Source organism: Emys orbicularis, chromosome 2 (assembly GCF_028017835.1).
Source record: "Emys orbicularis isolate rEmyOrb1 chromosome 2, rEmyOrb1.hap1, whole genome shotgun sequence".
In the NCBI taxonomy this organism is placed as follows: Eukaryota; Metazoa; Chordata; order Testudines; family Emydidae; genus Emys; species Emys orbicularis.
The window spans coordinates 181,036,757-181,057,995 of NC_088684.1; the positions used below are offsets into that span (position 1 = coordinate 181,036,757).

At 56.8% G+C, this 21,239-nt stretch overlaps 1 protein-coding gene across 1 annotated transcript; it reads right to left on the minus strand.

The window, feature by feature from the left end:
* Positions 1-1,201: 1,201 nt before the first annotated feature.
* LOC135873756 (zinc finger protein 154-like) lies at positions 1,202-19,900 on the minus strand. The gene is made up of 6 exons (XM_065398386.1): positions 19,691-19,900; positions 18,836-18,903; positions 5,651-5,726; positions 4,620-4,746; positions 2,047-2,162; positions 1,202-2,014 (listed from the first exon to the last, which is right to left on the minus strand). The coding sequence occupies exons 1-6, from the start codon at positions 19,898-19,900 to the stop codon at positions 1,202-1,204; spliced, it is 1,410 nt and encodes a 469-aa protein (XP_065254458.1).
* Positions 19,901-21,239: the final 1,339 nt, after the last annotated feature.

The following is a 21,239-nucleotide window of genomic DNA, read 5'->3' on the forward strand; positions in this document are numbered from 1 at the left end:
CCACCCGGGGGCCTGCCATGGCCAGGGGAGGGGCACCCTTCCCTGAGCCCCAATCTCTCCCGGCCTCCAACCTGCGCCAACCCAGCTGAGCCTGAGCTGCCCTTGCCCAGGCCTGAACCCAGCCCTGGCCTTGCCGGGGAGAGGTGCCTTATCCTGTGGGCCTGGCCCTGCAGCTGATACGGGGCGGAAGGGGGGTGCCCCCCCCCCCAAGCCTAGGTGCTGCTGCGGGGAGAGACAGCTGGGAAGAGGCCTCTCTCCCGGCCGGAGCACCCGCCTGCACCATTGGAATTCTCCACCCAGGCCTGGGACACTTTCATTTCCAGCTCTAATGAGTTGGATACAGGATCAAATTGATCCTAAGTGCAGAGACTCTCTGCGGGGGGGGGGGGGGGGGGGCAATATACAGGTGGATAAACTCCACTGTGCCTCAGACACAGGCCAGCGCTGCTGGAGTCAGCAGATATAGTGACGGTGATGGGGAAGGAGGGAATCCCTCCGACTCGCCCCATTGCCTTCCGGCCTCGCAGAGGCTGAAATGATCCATCTGTCCCACTCCTGCTCCTCCTTGTTACATGGAAATGTATTTTAAATAAGGAAAATGGTAAAAAACTAAATACCTGCTGCCCAGCACCACCTGGACCAGCGTGAGCACAACTGGGAAGGAGACATTTTGTCAGCAAAGGGGGGACTTAGTGACTAACAATCGCTCTGCTACTGGGGTGACAGTATAAACGTGATGCTCAGGGATTGTCCAGACCAGGAAAATGGGTGTCCATTAGGACAGGCCAAAGGGGAAGATGCCAGTTAACCCCAACCCCTGTGCCTGGGCTATGTCAGCACTGCAAACAGAGCGGTGTGTTTACATCAGGATGGCTACCTCCAGCACGCCGACGCCCAGGGAAATCCTAGAGCAGAAGACAAACCCCATGTCCATTTTCACTCAGTGAGGCGACTTGTGGTCACCCCAACTTCCCCCACCTGGGGCTGATGGAAACTCCTTGCTGGAAGGACACACACTCCAATGACTCACAGGAGAAAGGAGCACGGGACTCACCACAGAGAAGGGCGACCTGTAAAAGGCACAAGTGGGCAACACACGAGGGGTCTGAGAGAACAGAGGGACACAAATGGTGCAAACAAACCACAAGGTCACTCTGTGGGAATTAGCAAATGTGTTTTAAAAAAAAGTCTTTTCTCTGCCCTACACAACGTTGCTACGCTGCGTCGCTGTCCTGTGAACACCCTGATGTCTTGTAAGGGGTGGGCCCCGGGTGAAACTTTTCCCGCACTCACAGCATCTATAAGGTCTCTCTCCCATGTGAATTCTCTGATGTACAATGAGGTCCGAGCTCACACTGAAGCCCTTCCCGCTCTCACAGCACTGATAGGGTCTCTCTCCTGTATGCCTTGCCTGATGTGTAATTAGGGTTGATTTCTGACAGAACAGTTTCCCACACTCACAGCACTCATAGGGGTGCTCTCCCATGTGGATCCTCTGATGTGTATTGAGGGCTGTCTTGACATTGAATTTTTCCCCGCATTCATGGCACTCATAGGGTCTCACTCCAGTGTGGATCCTCTGATGTGTAATAAGAGCTGAACTCTGTGTGAACGTTTTTCCACACTCAGAGCACTGATGAGGTATCTTTCCCTTGTGGATATTCTGATGTCCAATAAGGTCTGAGTTGACAGTGAAGCTTTTCCCGCACTCACAGCATTTGTAGGGTTTCTCTCCTGTGTGGATCCTCTGATGGTTACTAAGGGTAGAGCTCAGAGTGAAGGTTTTCTCGCACTCACTGCATTCATGGGGTCTCTCTCCTGTGTGGATTCTCTGATGTTTTAAAAGGGCTGAGTGGTTAGTGAAATGTTTTCCACACTCAGTGCATGTGTTTTTTCTCTCTCCTGTGGGTATTCTCGGCTGGGCTGTGGTTTCCAGGAGGTCCTGGTGAGTTCCCTGACAATTAATGGAGTTACCCACTTTCTCCGCTGGCTGGTTTCTCTGCTCCCTCTCGGCCTGTGCTGACTCTCACAGGCTTTGCCCTGCACATGATGCCGGGACACATTCCCTCTGGAGCCGTGCGATAATCCCCCATGTGGTGCCACTTGCTCAGAATCTTCCTGCTGAGGATTCTGCTTCTTCTCCTCACTCACCATCCCAGCACCTGCTGGGACAGAGAGAGAAACCTCAGACACAGGGATGGAAAGGGGAAAACAAACCAAAATTAGAGCTGGAGAGACAGAAAAGAAACCTAGTAGCTGGATTCTCCACAACTCTTCCCCATAGGGGAGAGAGGAGGGGAACAATTCTGCCTCCACATCCCCTCAGGGAGGGAGCTCTGCCAGGTGTCAGTCAGGATGCGCAGGAAGCTATGAGCGACAGCTGCCCTGAGGATACACGGCCTCCTGGGGATACTCCTGCACCCCGAGAGCTCACAAGGCTTTTAGGGACTCCCAGCTGTTTCCTTCGGGCACTGAGAGCTTTGAGTTGGTTTAATGATCCCTCACCTGCGCAGGCACCTCTGGGGATCTCTCCTTCCTCACAGCCCTGGAGATCCGGGCTCCTCCCCTCGTTCCAGCTGGGAGATCACATCAGGTTTGGAAGCTGGACACCCTGCTCAGGGGAAAGAAAACAAGGGAGATCAGGGAATTCATGGGACGTTTCGATTACTTTAACCCCAGCCCATTTTACAGCAGGGAAAGGCTGGGGGCAGCTCCCCAGGTGCAGGAGACTCTGCGTATGAGGGATTTAACTCTCCCCATCTCTGCTGGGAACACACACAGCCAGACACTGCTCAGCAAAGGAGCTCCTAAAACACAGAGACAGAAACTCCACGTTCCAGGAAGTTAAGGCCCCAGCCAGAGGGGAAGTTACCCTGGACCTGCTTCTTCATCCCAGAGAGAAACCCTGAGAGAATGGGGGAGTTGTAGGAGAGCTGGGACCGTTGAGCACGGGCTGGTGGGATTCAGCGCAGTGAGGAATAGGAGGGACGGGGGGTGTCACCGAATGTCGTATCTCAGGGCTTGTCTACACTTGAGACACCATGACTGGACTGCTGTAGTGGATCAGTGTAGATACTCAGCAACGGGAAGGTTCTGCTGTCGGGGTAGGTCATCCACCTCCCCCAGAGGCAACAGTTAGTCCACAGAAGCATCATTTTCTGCATAAAAACCAACTATTCTAACTACCCTAAATTCCACAGGTGCATTCAGATGGTCTTGAAATGTGCTGGTTTCTATGGTTATTCATGGACGGGTTACTGGTCCCAGTATGGGGTGACTGGTTAAAGATGTTCCTGAGATTCAACCCCACCACCCTAGGCAGCTTTTGACAAAATCATCTTGGTCTTGAAATGTTTTTTGCACACAGCTGGGGCTGAAACTGTGGTTCTAATTGTCCCTGGACTGATCAAAGTCACTTGGCGTTGAGCTCTGTTAATACAGGACACCCCTGTCTTCTGCAGGAAACCAGCTCTGAAAGCCAATAGCTGCGGAATCTGGAATCTCAGAGCAGCACAAGCCAAACTGAGCAGTCGCTGACATGGAAATGCACACGTGCTGCCAGAGTACGTCCCTATGAACTGCGCGAGGGTTGCCAGCAATCTGCTGGCCCAGGGAAAGGTTTGCTCAAGGGGATGGGCTGTGGCCACTGAACCTGAACGACACCCCTGAACTGGAGCCTGAGCCCGAGCTCCGATAGCTTTCACACTACGTGTGTTGTGCATTTTTCTTGCATCCGGCAGAAGTTCCTCTTGGAAGCTTTGCCCTTTTATACCAAAATGTTTGTGTTAAGATTAATAGTTTAAAGTTCTCTGAACTAAAAAAACCACTTTCTTGCCCAGTCTTGCCCAGGCTTTTTGCTAGCCTAGCTCTGTGTGATGGGGGTGTGAAAAATCACACCGCTGACCAACACAGCTATGCTGGGAAAAGCTCTAGGGTAGACATACAGCTATGAAGAACGACTAAGAAGAACATGCCACCGTTTGTGTTGTGTTCCACGGATCGGAATACCAGCATTTTCCTGCATGTGTGTCAGCTGTGGATGATTGGGAGCAGCTTGGCAGAGATGTGACTGTGATATGAAGAGAGGTGCATGTAAAACTTGGGGGCCTAGTCTGCCTCATGCCCGTGCTAAGGGCTGGAGGCTGGGTCTGTGAAGGTGCACAAGGGTGAGGTCTTGTCACCGAGATTGTCAGCATCCTGGTGACATATGTGCTAGTGATCCTCAGGGCTCAGTGAGAGCTAAGCGAAGTCTGTGACTCAGGAGGAATCCTCGGGGCGAGGGAAAGGGGTGATCTCACTTTGCAGGTCCAATCTGGTTTGTGTGGAGTGGGATCAGTGGGTGAGTGCCGGCCAGGGGTCGGAAGTTTCTGTTTGTCACATTGAACCTAAATCCAAGTTTTGCTCTAGCAAAGAGAAGATGTCAGACTTCGTGCTGTGCTGCCCCTGTGCGCTGTTCCCAGAGCGTCCTGTAGCAGGGGAGGGCAGAGCGCTAGGGTGTGTGTCACTGGCTTGTTGGGGTGTTGCTAAAACAGGGCAGAGTAGAGGTTGCATTGTGGGGATGCCATAAGCCTTAACTCTGCATTTCCCCTCCTAAGAACCGAGGGGACAGGAACCCTTACCCAGCGAGGTCACGTTCTCATAGTTCTCCTGCATGACGTCTCTGTAGAGGGCTCTCTGAGCGGGGTCCAGCAGAGCCCCCTGCCCCGCGGTGAAATACACAGCCACCTCCTCGAAGCTCACCGGCCCCTGAAACAACAGGTGCCCCCCACTCAGTGGCTGCTGCCCCAGCCACAACTCCACTATTCATGGGGGAAAGGAGCCAATCAAATGGAAGCTCTGAGGGGCTCGCAGTCAGAGGCCAACCCCCAAACCACTCATAAGAATGGCCAGCCTGAGTCAGACCAAAGGTCCATCTAGCCCAGTATCCTGTCTGCCGACAGTGGCCAGTGCCAGACGCCTCAGAGGGAATGAACAGAACAGGGAATCATCAAGTGATTCACCCGTCGCCTATTCCCAGTTTCTGGCAAACAGAGACTAGGGACACCATCCCTGCCCATCCCGGCTAATAGCCATCGATGGACCTGCCCTCCATGAATCTATCTAGTACCAGAGCATCCAGGAAACACCCAGGTGAGGGGACGAAGAGAGAGCCCCTGGTCTCTCCCAGCAGATCCATCACACACCTACTAGCCAGGGGCTGATACAGGAGATGGAGCCCTGGCAGGGTCCAGGGACAATTCCCTGGTAGATACCAACACCCTCCTCATTGCGAGGAGCTGGATATTAAGGGAGGGGCAGGGCCCCTAAGCTGCCCCTTTCATATTTCGCAGCTACCGTTGGTCAGTCGGGTCAGGCTCCAGCACTGGGAGCCTGGTCAGTGTTTCCTAACCTCACCTGGGTGGGTTGTTTCCTTTCCCACAAATTAGGGCATTTCCCCTCCGAACCGCATGGCTCTGATCCTAGAATCCAGAGCACTTATTAAACAAGTCCCAGCAGGTTTGCCACCCCCTGGCCTCCTCCCTTTCTCCACCCTGGGAATTTCCTGCCCCGCTCCCACCTCCAAACCAGACCCAAACCTTCCCACCCCCCTGTGTATTGCTGCCCCCTCCCTCCTGCAGCAACCCACCAGCCAGCCCCCAATAACCCCTACCTGAACTGGCTCCGCTGCAGCCATTTCTCTGCCCTGTGCCAAGGGCTGGAGCGAAACGTGGGCGTCGTTCTGCAGCCTGGCAGGGCGAGAAGGGCAGTTGTGGAGGTGGGAGAACAGGCTTTAAGTACGTCCACATCACGATTCCCCAGGTTCTTTCCCTGCAGACAGACCCCGAGATTCTGCCACGCTGGGCAATACGTGACAAGGAGAGAAAAGGGGACGAACTGGAGGGAATTTCTACAGACAGGGAAAGCACGGGCGGGGGATGAAGCTTCCCTGGGTGGGGGGAAGCGGGGACTAGCTCCCTGCCCCGCCTCTGCAGCCGGAGACTCCGCCCACACTCCGCCCCCCGCTCGTCCCCTCCTGCTGCTCCCCAGGGTCTCTCCTCCACCCCCTTCCCCATAGGACAGTGGGGTGAGGGGGGAGCGGAGAGGCAGGGAGATGACTGGCAGGGAGGGGGTGGCGAGGAGGGATCCGGCAGGTGGGGGGGGAAATGAGGAGGCACGGGCGGCGAGTTGTAGGGGCTCGTGGTGCCTGGGCACCAGGAATATTCCTGGCCTGGGGCCTGGCTCCACCAATGTTCGGGGCCGGGTCTCTCCCGCGACCCCGCCTGCCGCCCCCACGCGTCCCCCAGTCCCTCCTGCCACCCCCACACCCTCCTTCCCCTCCCCCACACCTGCCGCCCCTGCGCACTTCCCCCCGCCACGGCCCCCGGTCCTACCTGCCTCCCCCGTGCGATTTAAAAAGGCCCGTCCCTGCGCTGCGGCCCCTGGGGGGGGGGGGGCGCAGCGCGCGGAGACCCCCTGGCCTACGCTGCCTAGTAGCTGCTGCCCGAGGAGGGTGCCCCAGGTAAATGCTGCATCCTCCACCCGCTCCAAGAGCCTGCACCCCACCGCCTCCCCCCACACCCCTTCCCGCCCCCAAACTCCCTCCCCGCCAACCCAAACTCCCTCCCAGGGCCTGCACCCTCTCACCCCTCCTGCACCCCACCCCTGCCCGAGCCCAGAGCCTGCATCCAGCACCCACACTCCATCCCAGAGCTGGCACCCCACACCCCCATTTCCTCCAAGAGCCTGCACGCCCACCCCCTCACCCCCTGCACCCAAACTCCCCCCCAGAGCCTGCACCCTGCACCCCTCCCGCATCCAAACTCCCTCCCGGGGCCTGCGCCCCTCCCACATCCCGCACCCAAACTCCCTCCCCCCTCCTGCACCCCCACCCCTGCCCCAGCCCAGAGCGGGGAAGGGCAGAGCAGGGGCTGGCAGAGACACGTGTTCACAGTTCCGGTCAGTGGCTCTCAGCCCCCCCGCATCTCCCCCCCCCCCATCTCCCGGCTGCACAGACAGTTCAACCCCCCCCCCCCCCCCGACCTCCCCCGCAACTCCGGCTCCCCCCTCCGCGACACCGCCCCACAGGGGACCCCCCGGCCCCCAGCTGTGCCGGGGCCGCTCCCAGGCGCCCTTGTGCGGAGTCACTTTCCCCGGGGTCTCCCCCCGGCCCCAGGGGTTACCCCGTGTCCGATCTCTGGGGCTGTCCGCCCCACTTCCCCCCCACCGCTCCCGAGCCTGGCCCCTTCCTGTGCGTCCGGCCGGGCTGCAGCCAGCGCCTGCCCCGGGATCGCCGGGAGACGGAGCGTCCCGGGCAGCGGGGCCGGGCCCAGATCTCCGGACAGGGGGGAGTGGGGGAAGGGGCGTGACCCACAGCCCCCTGCACCCCCGCCCCCCATTGCCAGCCTCTGGCTGCCCCTCTTACCCCCCCCCCATTGCCAGGCTCTCCCTGCCCCCCCCCCGGCCTCCCCATTGCCAGCCTCTCCCTGCCCCACTTACCCCCCCATTGCCACCCTCTCCCTGCCCCCCCATTGCCAGCCTCTGGCTGCACCCCTTACCCCCCCCCGTTGCTAGGCACTCCCTGCACCCCCCCGCCTCCCCATTGCCAGCCTCTCCCTGCCCCCCTGCCCCCCCATTGCCACCCTCTGGCTGCAATCCCTGCCCCCCACTGCCAGCCTCTCCCTGCCCCCCTGCCCCCCATTGCCATCCTCTGGCTGCACCCCCCGCCCCCCATTGCCAGCCTCTCCCTGCCTCCCCTTACCCCCCCATTGCCATCTTCTCCCTGCCCCCCTTACCCCCCATTGCCAGCCTCTCCCTGCCCCCCATTGCCATCCTCTCCCTGCATCCCCCACCCCCCATTGCCATCCTCTCCCTGCCCCCCATTGCCAGCCTCTGGCTGCCCCCTTACCCCCCCCCCCATTGCCAGGCTCTCCCTGCACCCCCCTGCCTCCCCATTGCCAGCCTCTCCCTGCCCCCCTGCCCCTCCATTGCCACCCTCTGGCTGCAACCCCTGCCCCCCACTGCCAGCCTCTCCCTGCCCCCCTGCCCCCCATTGCCATCCTCTGGCTGCACCCCCCGCCCCCCATTGCCAGCCTCTCCTTGCATCCCCCGGCCCCCCATTGCCAGCCTCTCCCTGCCCCCCTTACCCCCCCATTGCCATCTTCTCCCTGCCCCCCTTACCCCCCCATTGCCAGCCTCTCCCTGCACTCCACCCGCCCCCCATTGCCATCCTCTCCCTGCCCCCCATTGCCATCCTCTCCCTGCATCCCCCACCCCCCATCGCCATCCTCTCCCCACCCCCCATTGCCAGCCTCTCCCTGCCCCCCATTGCCAGCCTCTGGCTGCACCCCCCGCCCCCCATTGCCAGCCTCTCCCTGCCCCCCTGCCTCCCCATTGCCACCCTCTGGCTGCCCCCCTTTCCCCCCATTGCCAGCCTCTGGCTGCCCCCCCTGCCCCCCATTGCCATCCTATCCCTGCACCCCCCTGCCCCCATTGCCAGCCTCTCCCTGCATCCCCCGGCCCCCCATTGCCAGCCTCTCCCTGCCCCCCCTGCCCCCATTGCCATCCTATCCTTGCACCCCCCTGCCCCCATTGCCAGCCTCTCCCTGCATCCCCCGGCCCCCCATTGCCAGCCTCTCCCTGCCCCTCCACCCCCCATTGCCACCTCTGGCTGCACCCCCCACCCCCATTGCCATCTTCTCCCTGCCCCCCCGTCCCCCATTGCCAGCCTCTCCCTGCCCCCCATTGCCACCCTCTGGCTGCACCCCCCTGCCCCCCATTGCCAGCCTCTCCCTGCACCCCCCGCCCCCCATTGCCATCCTCTGGCTGCACCCCCTGCCCCCATTGCCAGCCTCTCCCTGCACCCCCCGCCCCCCATTGCCATCCTCTGGCTGCACCCCCTGCCCCCATTGCCAGCCTCTCCCTGCATCCCCCCGCCCCCCCGCCCCCCATTGCCATCGTCTCCCTGCCCCCCCCCGCCCCCATTGCCAGCCTCTCCCTGCCCCCCATTGCCAGCCTCCGGCTGCGAACACGCCCGGTGAGGGGCGTTTGAACGCTAACAACCGCTTGGTTCCTAATGTCCTGGGGAGCGTGTGGAGCAGCATCGCCCAGACAGTTCGGGAAGCCCCTTGTGTGATGTTACGTGTTCAAAACCAGGGACCCTCCATAGGCCACAGTTGTGACCCAGCTCTGCCGGGCTGTCCTCTGAGAGAGGAGCCGCTCCAGATCCAGCTGGGGTCACGGGGCACTGGGGCGACGGGACAGCCCGTGTCTCTGGGACAGGCTCGTCTGGGGCTGGCTGGACCAGGGAGGAGCAGTGCAGAGGGATTGCTGCACAAGTGAGCCTGTGTCAGGCGTGTTTGTGCCCATTGCACATCCAGCACCGACCCCTGGTGCTGCTGGGTCTTGCTCAGAGACAGCGGCCTTGTCCTCCTGCCCCCAGGATCACGCACAGACAAGGCAGCTGCGCATTTTTTGTGTCATTTCCTATATTTGTACAGCTCCCAACCTCAACATCCTGGGGAGCCAAACCGACCCCCCCCCCCACTCATCATCAGACCAAGGCCCTTTGATCCACCAGGCGCAGACCTCTGCCCCTTGAGCTGCAGCGTAACCGAGAGCAGTAGCTGTTCCCCTGCACATGGCCCAGGCACCAGAGGGGGTGAGCTAGTGCCTCTGGGCAGTCAATATCGCCTAGACGAAAGAAAGTTTAGCCCGAACAGGGACGTTAGCTGGTTCAATGGGACATGAGGGTGATAGGGATGTTGTCGCGGGGCAATCAGATTGGTCAGGCATGACTTGCCCTTGGTGAATCCATGTTGACTGTTCCCGATCAGCCTTCCTCTCCTCCAAGTGCTTCAAAATGGATTCCTTGAGGACCTGCTCCATCATTTTGCCAGGGACTGAGGTGAGGCGGACCGGTCTGTAGTTCCCCAGGTTCTCTTTCTTCCCTTTTTTAAAGATGGGCATTATATTTGCCTTTTTTCCAATCGTCCGGGACCTCCCCCAATCATAGAATCTCAGGGTTGGAAGGGACCTCAGGAGGTATCTAGTCTAACCCCCTGCTCAAAGCAGGACCAACCCCAACTAAATCATCCCAGCCAGGGCTTTGTCAAGCCTGACCTTAAAAACCTCTAATGATGGAGATTCCACCACTTCCCTAGGGAACCCATTCCAGTGCTTCACCCCCCGCCTAGTGAAAAAGTTTTTCCTAATATCCAGCCTAAACCTCCCCCACTGTAACTTGAGACCATTGCTCTTTGTTCTGTCATCTGGTACCACTGAGAACAGTCTAGATCAGGGGTAGGCAACCTATGGCACGGGTTCCGAAGGCGGCATGCGAGCTGATTTTCAGTGTCACTCACACTGCCCGGGTCCTGGCCACCGGTCTGGGGGACTCTGCATTTTAATTTAATTTTAAATGAAGCGTCTTAAACATTTTAAAAAACTTACTTACTTTACATACAACAATAGTTTAGTTATATATTATAGACTTGTAGAAAGAGACCTTCTAAAAATGTTAAAAGGTATTACTGGCACGCGAAACCTTAAATTAGAGTGAATAAACAAAGCTTCGGCACATCACTTCTGAAAGGTTGTCGACCCCTGGTCTAGATCCATCCTCTTTGGAACCCCCTTTCACGTAGTTGAAAGCAGCTATCAAATCCCCCCTCATTCTTCTCTTCTGCAGACTAAACAATCCCAGTTCCCTCAGCCTCTCCTCATAAGTCATGTGCTCCAGCCCCCTAATCATTTTTCTTGCCCTCCGCTGGACTCATTCTTTTGGCCCAATCCTCCAATTTGTCTAGATCCCTCTGTATCCTATCCCTACCCTCCAGCGTATCTACCACTCCTCCCAGTTTAGTGTCGTCTGCAAACTTGCTGAGGGTGCAATCCATGCCATCCTCCAGAAGATATTGAACAAAACCGGCCCCAGGACTGATCCTTGGGGCACTCCACTTGATACCGGCTGCCAACTAGACATGGAGCCATGGATCACTACCCATTGAGCCCAACGATCTAGCCAGCTTTCTATCCATCTTACAGTCCATTCATCCAGCCCATACTTCTTTAACTTGCTGGCAAGAATACTGTGGGAGACCGTATCAAAAGCTTTGCTAAAGTCAAGGAATAACACGTCCATTGCTTTCCCCTCATCCACAGAGCCAGTTATCTCATCATAGAAGGCAATTAGGTTAGTCAGGCATGACTTACCCTTGGTGAATCCATGCGGACTGTTCCTGATAACTTTTCTTTCCTGTACGTGCTTCAGAATTGATTCCTTGAGGACCTGCTCCATGATTTTTCCAGGGACTGAGATGAGGCTGACTGGATCCTCCTTCTTCCCTTTTGTAAAGATGGGCACTACATTAGCTCTCTCTCTCCGCAGCAGCCCCTGGCTGGGGGAGAGAGAGGTGCCTCTCCCTGCCGTGGCAGGTCTGGGGCTGATTTGGGGTCTGGGGAGGGTCACCCCAATAGGCACCTACTCCGTGGATGCTGCAGAGCTGGAGCACCCAGAGAAAAATTACTCGGTGCTACTCAGAGACACCGAGACAGCCAAGCTCCCCCTGGCCCCCAGAGCTTCTCACTTGCTGGTGGCCCCGCTGACCAACTCCTGCCCCTCCCTCCCAGTGCCTCCCCCCCCCCACCGCGAACAGCTCCAGGAAGAAGGAGGAGGAGTGGGACAGGGAGCGTTTGGGGGAGGAGGTGGGATGGGGTGGAGCAGGGGCAGGAAGAGGCGGGGAGGGGACTTGAGGGAAAGGGAGGAATGTGAGCAGGGCCTGGGGTGGAGGGGGTCAGGGGAGCGGCTGCAGCAGGTCCAGGGCTAGGTTGGGGTTGGGGTCGGGCCTCCCTCCCCCGGCCGCAGCAGGTCCTGGCTGGGCGGGTTCCCTGAGCGGCTGCATGGCGCTAAATACACTGCGGCCGTGCAGCTTACGGGGAACTGAGGTGCACAGTGGGGCAGAATTCCCCCAGACGTAGATTGAGGCGGGGTCAGGGGGTCAGGACTCACAGGATGGGCCGTGCTCTAGGCTCTGCTGGAGCCATCGTGACACAGAGGGTTGGTGGACAGCAGACATACAAGTCGTAGATATATTGTGTGGATGTGGCCCACGTAACACACAGAGAGCTGCATATGCACCCACAATGGCAAATAGGTTGAGAACCACTGCTGTAGCCAAAGTAACAAGTGAAGGGGGCTGACCTGGATGTCTTCCTTTCTCAGTGTCTTCTGAGCTGGAATTGTATTTTCCACAGGGCAAGATGAATGGCTGAAGCCATTTGCTTAAAGAAAACAGACAGTGCTTCAGATAAAGCTTAAACTCACAACCTCAGCATCCCTCCACACAGCACTGCTCTACAAGTACTGCGCGCTAACCCCTGGAGCACACATTGAAGCGCTGGCCTCCTTGTCTCAAGGGTGGATTTGGAAGGAGGGAGGGGTTGAGTGAACCACACAAAATCCATGTTCTAGTCCCTCAGGAAGGCAGGAACAGGTAGCCAGCCTTCAGTGATCAAGCTGGTTCCTGCCACCAGCTGTTAATGCGAAGGTGACTGGTTTAAACCACCTAGGGCTAGAACTTCTCAAGGGTGAGCTTAAGGTGTCTCTTAAGAAGAGGAGGAGGAAGTGTCTCTTCCATTCCTGTCTAGCCCCACCTGTCTCTTGTCCTCCTTCAGCCTCTCTCCTTCCCTGCTGAGGTGATGCAGAGACAAGCCCCCATCTGGGGGAGTGTGACGTTATTCATATAATCTGGGACCATATAGAACATGGTTGCAACCAAAGTCCTATAGTGGCACCAAATCTTGTATAAAGGGGGTCAAATGAGGTGTCTAAGACAAGGTTATGGATTGCTGGTTATGATTATGCTGTCTATATGTGTGTATCAATTTTGTAGTTGAAGTTATGAATATTGGCTCTGTACTATCTGTATTTCAAACTTATGCTATGCTTCTGGGTGACACCCCAGACAAGTTTGTGTTAGCTCTGCCTAGCCTGCTGGATGGCCCATTAAGGACCATCAGCTATACAATTGACCCACTGACTAATATGCCTTGCACCTCAGCAAAGTATGCAGGGACTGGCCCATGTGACTCCAGACTCCATTTTGCTGTAATTTTCCACAGTAAGAACAAAGAGGTGTTCTTACACCTGGAAAAGACTATAAAAGGCAGGTGCCTCGTCTCCATCTTGTCTTCAATCCTGCTTCTTACCTCTGGAGGAACTTTGCTGCAAACTGAAGCTCTGAACAAAGGACTGATGACCCATCCCAGCTGGGGATGTATTCCAGAGACTTGATTTTGAACCTGCAGTTTACTTCATCACTGCTACAAGCCTGAACCAAGAACTTTGCCTTTACTGTATGTAATTGATTCCATTTAACCAATTCTAGCTCTCATCTATATCTTTTTCCTTTTATGAATAAACCTTTAGATTTTAGATTCTAAAGGATTGGCAACAGCGTGATTTGTGGGTAAGATCTGATTTGTCTATTGACCTGGGTCTGGGGCTTGGTCCTTTGCGATCGAGAGAACCTTTTTTCTTTTACTGGGGTATTGGTTTTCATAACCATTTGTCCCCATAACGAGTGGCACTGGTGGTGATACTGGGAAACTGAAGTGTCTAAGGGAATTGCTGGTGTGACTTGTGGTTAGCCAGTGGGGTGAGACCAAAGTCCTCTTAGTCTGGCTGGTTTGGTTTGCCTTAGAGGTGGAAAAACCCCAGCCTTGGGCTGTAAGTGCCCTGTTTTACGCGATTTGTCCTGAACTGGCACTCTCCGTTGGGTCCCGCCAGAACCGCATCATTACAGGGAGTCACATAGAGGCTGTAGCCAATGGAGTGTGTGTGGGACATGGAGAGGGTTGTGACTGTGAGTGTGTGGGGAGGGGCTGTCAGGGAATGAGTGATGGAAAACAAAGGGGAAGTGAAAGTGAGGCCCCTGTCTGAGTATTATGACCCTGTGTGGCGCTGCCATTCCCCTTCCAGAACCTCCCCGACCTCATCTGTCATTGAACCCAGCGTTTGTAACCTGTCCTCATCACAGATGTGCTGCGTAGCTATGCCTCAGATAGCGAGTGTCCCCCTCAGACAGCAGAAGCAGATCACAGACTCACATAGGAGCGATGGGCAGATCCCCTGTCAGAGCCGCATTCATCTGGAAGGTGCTTCACAAAACACAACACTTCCCCTGTGTAAGAGAAACACCCTCCGCACACACACCCCTCACTGCCTCCACCTTACTTTGCGCTCCGTGGGGCTGTTTGTCCTGTGGGATCTGGCTCTTTCTGGGAGGTCCACGGTCAGTCTTAAAAGAACATTTGGGGAACAGGAGTCATCCCCATGGAAATCGCTTCACTTCTTTCTCAGGGTCACATTCTTAGCCCTGGCTTTCGGTTTGGTTTTAGCCTTGCTCTCGCCTGTCTTGCTTTCCGGGGAGCTCTTGACCACCTTCTGGGGTTTGGCAGCAGTGACCTTTGCAGGGCTTTACTCTGCCTTTTTTTGTCCCTGCTGCAGCCACCACTTTCTTAGGACTATTCCTGGACATGGGCATGGTGGCCTTTCTGGGGATCCTGGCAGCTCTAGCCAGCTTCTTGGTGGCTATTTTCCTGCTCAGAGCCACTGGCTGGTTCTTGTGGCTTGTCCTGGGGCCCAGCTACTGCTGGCTGACTGTGAAGGAGCCAAGGTGCTGGTGATCTCTGCTAACTCCTGAGCCCCAACTGGATGTGGTTCTTGTTCTTCTGCACAGCATCGCTCGTGGAGAACAAGGACCTGCAAATGTACATTCATATTCTATCATTGTTTGAACAAGGAGGAGTCCTGTGGCACCTTAAAGACTAACACATTGATTTGGGCATAAGCTTTCATGGGCTGGAACCCACCTTGTCAGATTTGTTAGTCTTTAAGGTGCCACAGGACTCCTCGTTGTTTTTGCTGAAACAGACTAACACGGCTCCCCCTCTGAAACTTATCTTTGTTTAATCGAGGAAAGCAAACTAGAGCCTCAGAGGACCGGAACTGATTTTAGACGATGGACAGGTTTGCTCGGCGTTTGTACATTTCAACAGGAAAAATGTTGATGTTTAAATTCATTTCACATCCCCATTCAGTGGAACTCCTGAACATACAGGTGATGCTGCTATCAAAAGCTGCTATCAAATCCCCCCTCACTTTTCTCTTCTGCAGACTAAATAAGCCCAGTTCCCTCAGCCTCTCCTCATACGTCATGTGCCCCAGACCCCTGATCATTTTCCTTGCCCTCCGCTGGAATCTCTCCAATTGTCCACATCCTTTCTGTACTGGAGGGACCAAAACTGGACACAATACTCTGGATCAAGTATCAGAGGGGTAGCCGTATCAGTCTGGATCTGTAAAAAGCAACAAAGAGTCCTGCACCTTATAGACTAACAGATGTATTGGAGCATAAGCTTTCGTGGGTGAATACCCACTTAGACGCACACTCCGGATATGGCCTCACCGGTGCCGAATACAGGGGAATAATCACTTCCCTCGATCTGCTGGCAATGCTCCTACTAATGCAGCCCAATATGCCGTTAGCCTTCTTGGCAACAAGGGCACACTGCTGACTCGCATCCATCTTTTCATCCACTGTAATCCCCAGGTCCTTTTCTGCAGAACTGCCGCTTAGCCAGTCGGTCCCCAGCCTGTAGCAGTGCATGGGATTCTTCCGTCCGAAGTGCAGGACTCTGCACTTGTCCTTGTTGAACATCTGGCTGGGCCTGAGCCCCCTTCCGAGGGACGATGGGGTTCGGCAGGTCTGTGCTGTGTCCATTCCTGAGGGTGAGGGAGGAGGGTGAGCGAGATCCCCGTGTGCAGACGATCTCCTCACACGGTGACTGCCAGCACTCTAGCCCAGCACTGAGTGTCCCAGAGAGGAGCGGGGAGAGGCCAGGCCGGGTTGGGATTTTGGAGGAGTGAGGTGGTTGGTGTAGAGGGCAGTTTAGGTCTCCGGATGGCGGGGGTGCTCTGCACCTCTGACCTCGCAGGTGCCTTATCACTAGTGTGTGTGTGTCCCCAGATTGTGCCCCTCTCCCGTCTGCACTAGCCCCTGGAGGGCCGTGAGCACAGGAGTCAGAGCGGGTCCCTGAGGGTTGGTAGCCTCCTGCCCTGAGCCTCAGAGACCCTTTCCACCACAGAGACGGCTGGACATTTCATCTCCGTGCTCCCCTCTGGTTGCTAGCTGATGCCCCTGCACTAGCATGATCCGCTCTCTGTCCTGTGGGACCCCTCTCGCGGGCGGGGTCTCCAGAGCCCTGTGCTAAGGGGCTGATCTGCTGTCCTAGGCAGAGGGACACACCATCCAGGTGAGCCGATGGGCGTTGAGCTCGGTGACCAGGAATATGCCCTGCACTGAGCTGCCGGCATGGCATGGGCTGGCCTGTGGGGGCAGGTGGGCTGCTCTGTCTCACACTCCGGCCCCTCTGCAGCTTCCTGACTGGGAAAGTGACTTTAAAAGAGCATCTCGATGGCCGTGGGGCTGATTGCTGAGGGGAAGCTGCCCGGCCCACCCCTCCTCGCACCGTCCCTGCAGCGCGGCCTGGTGTAGTTCACCGGTGCAGGGATAGAGCCCTGCTGCACTGGGGAGTGTCACGGACGAACGGCTAGACGACGCCGTCACCGCCAAGGAAAACAAGTGTCCTCTTAACCGCACAGTGCCCTGAGCTGAGCGAAGGAGACCCTGTGCCCCCCCTGCTGCCACTGACCTACCCCTGCCGGCCCCTCCCAGAGAGTAATGGGGCCATGTGCTTTCATCTGAGGTTATCCAACCCCGTGACATATGTGGGTCAATGTTGCTCCTGCCCCTGGCCCCGCACCTGCTGCTGTTGCAAACAGGCCCCGTTGCGGGGGGCAGGCGAGGGAGGGGAAAGGGAACAGGCCGTGTGGGGGAGGGGAGCAAAGGGGGGGCAGTACATTGAATCAGCGCAGGCTGTGAGTTCACTTTCTGCACTGTGCCCCGAGCTGCCGAGGGGCCAGATGATGCCCAGCGCCTCTGTGAATACTGGCTGAATGCTGGTAACGGTCCCCCTCACACAGATCAGAGAGTCCTTTTATCCCCCTTTTGTGACAATCGAGCACAAACCCCTGCTGGCTGACAGGGCACATGCAGTGGAGCCGGGCGGTGTTGGCGAGGAGCGGTACCGCAGCACCAGCCCTTGGAGACGTTCTCTGCTTAGGACAGTGCACGGTGTGAGCTCTCACCGTGCAGCCTCCACACTGGAGGCTCTCAGGAATCGCAGCCCTGATGGAATTACATGGCACAGCCCTGGAGGGGGAACTGCCAAAGAAACCCACCGCAGGAGCATTCAACTCAGAAAGGGGAACTGCACAGACGTGAGGGGGCTCGTTAAATGGAAATTAAAAGCAACACGCCAGGGTGAAATGCCAGCAAAGCGCACGGAGACTGTTTAAAAACACCATGCTAGAGGCTCACACTACATGTATCCCGCAAATAAAAAACAAACCAGTGCGAGGATAAAAAAAATGCCCCCACGGCTAAACAGCCGAGTGAAAGAGGCACTTTGGAAGTCAAATCCTAGTGAGGAAAATACAAAGAAGCATAAACTCTGGCAAGTCAAATGAAAAGTATAATAAGGCCAAAAAAGAATGTGAAGAGCAACTAGCTAAGGCACAACAACTAACAGCAAAGTATTGGTTAAGTCCATGGGATGCAGGAAGTCTGCCAAACAGTCAGCAAAGCCACTAGGCGATGGAGGTGCTAAAGGAGCACTCCAGGAAGACCAGGCCATTGCGGAGAAACTTCTGTCTTCAGTGCAGAGGATGCGGAGGAAATCCATACGCGTCAGCCCTTCTTTTTAGGTGACAGATGCTAGAATCAAAGAATTATAGACCCATCGGGTTAGAAGGGACTGCAAGGTTCAGGGAGGGCGTTTGGGTGCAGGAGGGGGTTTGGGGTGCGGGCTTTGGGACGGAGTTTGGGTGCTGGGTGCAGGCTCTGGACTGGGACAGGGGGTTGGGGTGCAGAAGGGGGTTCAGGCTCTGGGATGGAGTTTGGGTGCTGGGTGCAGGCTCTGGACTGGTACAGGGGGTTGGGTTTGGGGTGCAGAAGGGGGTTCATCTAGTCTAACCCCTACCAAGATGCAGGACTTTGTGTGTCTAACCCACCCATCTTCTCTCTTCCGGCTGGGATCCCTTGACTGCAGCAGCTTCCCAGATGTCCTAGCTCTTCTCTTTCCCTTACATCCTTCACTTCTCTGGCCATTGGTTTGCTGCATCTCTGTGTCCTCTCTCTATATGCCCTGGCCCAGCAGCTTGTTACCCAGGCTACACTCCCATTGCCATCAGTTGGGGGTATCCTGGGCTGTCAGGGCTGCAGGTTTTGGCCCATGGTCAATGCAGGCGCTACGGCTGCTGCACACCTACGTGGTGACTCCTGCAGCCCATCGCCAAACTGCGGGGCCATATTCTGCAGAGTGGCCTCCCTGGCTGAGATTCTGGGAGCAGACACACCCTGGGTTCGAGAAGGAAAATGACCCCACCAGAACACTCTGGAAATGGCTCCCAGAGACGTCTCAGTGACACCTGACTGTGCAACCCGGGGGTTCTCTGGCAGGAGTTCTCCTGCTTCTTCATTGTCACCGCGGGCAAGAGTCTGGCAGTGGGAATGGAGAGCCTGACAGGGCTTGTGCCCGTGGTGGTGAAGGGCCCAGATTCAATCCCCACCCGTGCCCATGGGGTCTCTGTGTGGCCATGGGTTCCCTTACCCATCACTGCAGGCTGTGCAGGAGGTGGAGGAGAACTTGGCCATGGAGGAGGCAGTGTCTCTGGGTCTGAGCAGCACCGGAGCTGGGGGAGCCGGGCGGGAGCTTCTGGTACGGGAGGTTTCACGTGCGGTCCATGGAGCTGGAGAGGACAGAGCTGGGCCCAGAGTCCTGGGGCAGCTCCTCAGTTAGTTCCTGTAAGACCCAAAGGAGAAGGTCAGATTCAGGCCCCACTGACCCCTGGGCACTTCCCAGACACAGCCAGCAGGATCCTCTGGCAACACAGCTGGGCCCTGTCCTCCCGATTCCTTCCTTCCCTTCCAACTTGGCCCTTGCCCAGCCTCTCGCAGCTGCCCCTTACCTTTCTACCCCCAGCCTCAGCTTACCCTCCAGTCCCACGATTCCCCACCTGCCCCCAGCGCTTACGGCCAGAATTTCCTCTTGGCGGTGCCCAGACCTCAGCCCCAGGAATCCCTGCTCTCTGCTGTCCCCTCCAGTGCCCTGCCCAGGGGAGCCCCCTCCTTGTCCGAGGTCTCCTGCCCTCCCGCCAGGTCCCCACAGCCGTCTCTCACTCACCGCTGTCTTCTCCACCAGGGCCGCTTTGGAGCAGGGCCATTCCAGGCTGTCCAGCCACCCTTCAGTGCGGTGAAGCACATCGGAGCGGGGGGTGGAGAGGGTGATGCTTCATAGAGTTTCATAGAGCTTAAGGCCAGAAGGCACCATTGGATCATCTCATCTGACCTCCTGAATGTTCCAGGCCATTAAATTTCACCCACCTACAGTCTGAGTCTCTCACTGTAGGTCATTTTCTCCAGCTCTCAGATCATTTGTGTGACTCTTTTCTGCACCCTCTCCAATTTAACACCATCCTTTAAAACACGGACACCAGAACTGGCTGTCACTATTCCATTATCTCTCTCTCCAATGCTATAGAGAGAGGTAAGATCCCCTCCCTGCTCCTACTCATTACTGCCCTATTTACGCATCTGGGCAAGGGGGACCTGGCCATGGAGGTGGAGGAGGACTTGGCCTTGCCCTCCTCCTCCTCCTCCTCCTCCTCCTCCTCCTCCTCCTCATCCAAGTCATCCTCTTCCGCTTTCTTGTCCATGACCACGTGCTCCATTCCTATGGCCTGGTCCTCCCCCTCCTCTTCTTCTTCCCCCTGCATCAGCACATCCTCCTCCTCCTCCATTCCTGGGTCCTCCTAGTCTATAGCCAGGTCCTCTACCTCCTCTTCTGCCTCTTCTTCTTCCCCCTTCATGGCCACATATTCCTCCTTCTCCTCTGTGGCCAGGTCCTCTTCCTCCTGCTCCTTCTCCATGGCCAGGTTCTCCTCGTCCTTTTCCTCCTTCTTGTCCTCTACAGCCAGGTCCTCTCTCTCCTTCTCCGTGGCCAGGTTCTCCTCCTCCTTTTCCTCCTTCTCGTTTTCCTCTCTGGCCAGGTCCTCTTGCTCCTCCTCCTCCATGGCCAGGTCCACCTCCTTCTCTTCTTCCCCCTGCATCGCCACATCCTCGTCCTGCTCCATTCCTGGGTCCTCCTAGTCTATAGCCAGGTCCTCTACCTCCTCTTCTGCCTCTTCTTCTTCCCCCTGTATGGCCACATCCTCCTCCTTCTCCTCTGTGGCCAAGTCCTCTTCCTCCTGCTCCTTCTCTGTGGTCAAGTCCTCTTCCTCTTCTATGGAGAGCTCCTCCTCCTCCTCTTCTGCTGACAAATTCTCCTCCTCCTCTGCAGACAGGTTCTCCTCCTCCTCCTCTTCTTTCTCTTCTGCAGACACGTTCTCCTCCCCCTCCTCCTCCTCTTCTTCCTCTTCTGCAGACAGGTTCTCCTTCTCCTCCTTTTCCACTGTGTCCAGGTCTTCCTCCTCCTCTGTGGTCATGTCCTCCTCCTCTTTTATGGCTAGGTCCTCCACCTCCTCCTCTTTTTCTGTGGTCAGGACTTCCTCTTCCTGCTTCTCCTCCTCCTCTGTCTCTAGGTCTTCCTCCTCTTCCTCTCCTTCTGTGGCCAGATCTTCATCCTCCTCTGCCTTTTCCTCAGGGGCAAGGTCCTTCTTCTCTGACTGGTCCGTGGGGGTCTCTGCATCAGAGGGACAAGGGCAGAGGGTGACTCTTGCTGGGGAGGGGGGAAGAGGAAGGACAGGGGTGTGAAGGGATGGGGAGAGAAGATTTAATGTTTCCCCCTCCCATGTAAGCACCCAAAGGCAGAGAGACCCCATACTGCCCCTCCCACAGACCTCTCAGCCCCAGGGCCTCATGGCAGAGAGATCCCCACACTGCCCCTCCCAGAGACCCTCAGCTCTATGGCTCCATGACAGATGGGGCCCTTCACTGTCCCATCCTTCCTGGGAGTTGCCCCAAAGCATCAGGGACCCACTTCCCAGCAGCTCCCCCCATGCCCCACTGCAGGGGCTGGCTCTGTGACTCCCGCTGACGTCATTGGGCTCACGTGGCTCAGGCCAGACCCCTGGGCTGGGATCCCCTCAATGACTCTGACAGAGTGACTGGCTGTTAATGGCCCCTTGCTCCTCCCCATGC

Bases quoted from the DNA above. Each gene is read 5' to 3' on its own strand.
- LOC135873756 (XM_065398386.1), bottom strand. From the start codon at position 19,900: ATGGAGGAGGAGGAGGATGTGCTGATGCAGGGGGAAGAAGAAGAGGAG. The intron at 18,904-19,690 runs GTAAATAGGGCA...TGGGTCTTACAG, and splicing joins GGTCCCCCTTGCCCAGATGC to GAACTAACTGAGGAGCTGCC. The intron at 5,727-18,835 runs GTGAAACCTCCC...TCGCCCTGCCAG, and splicing joins TCCAGCTCCATGGACCGCAC to GCTGCAGAACGACGCCCACG.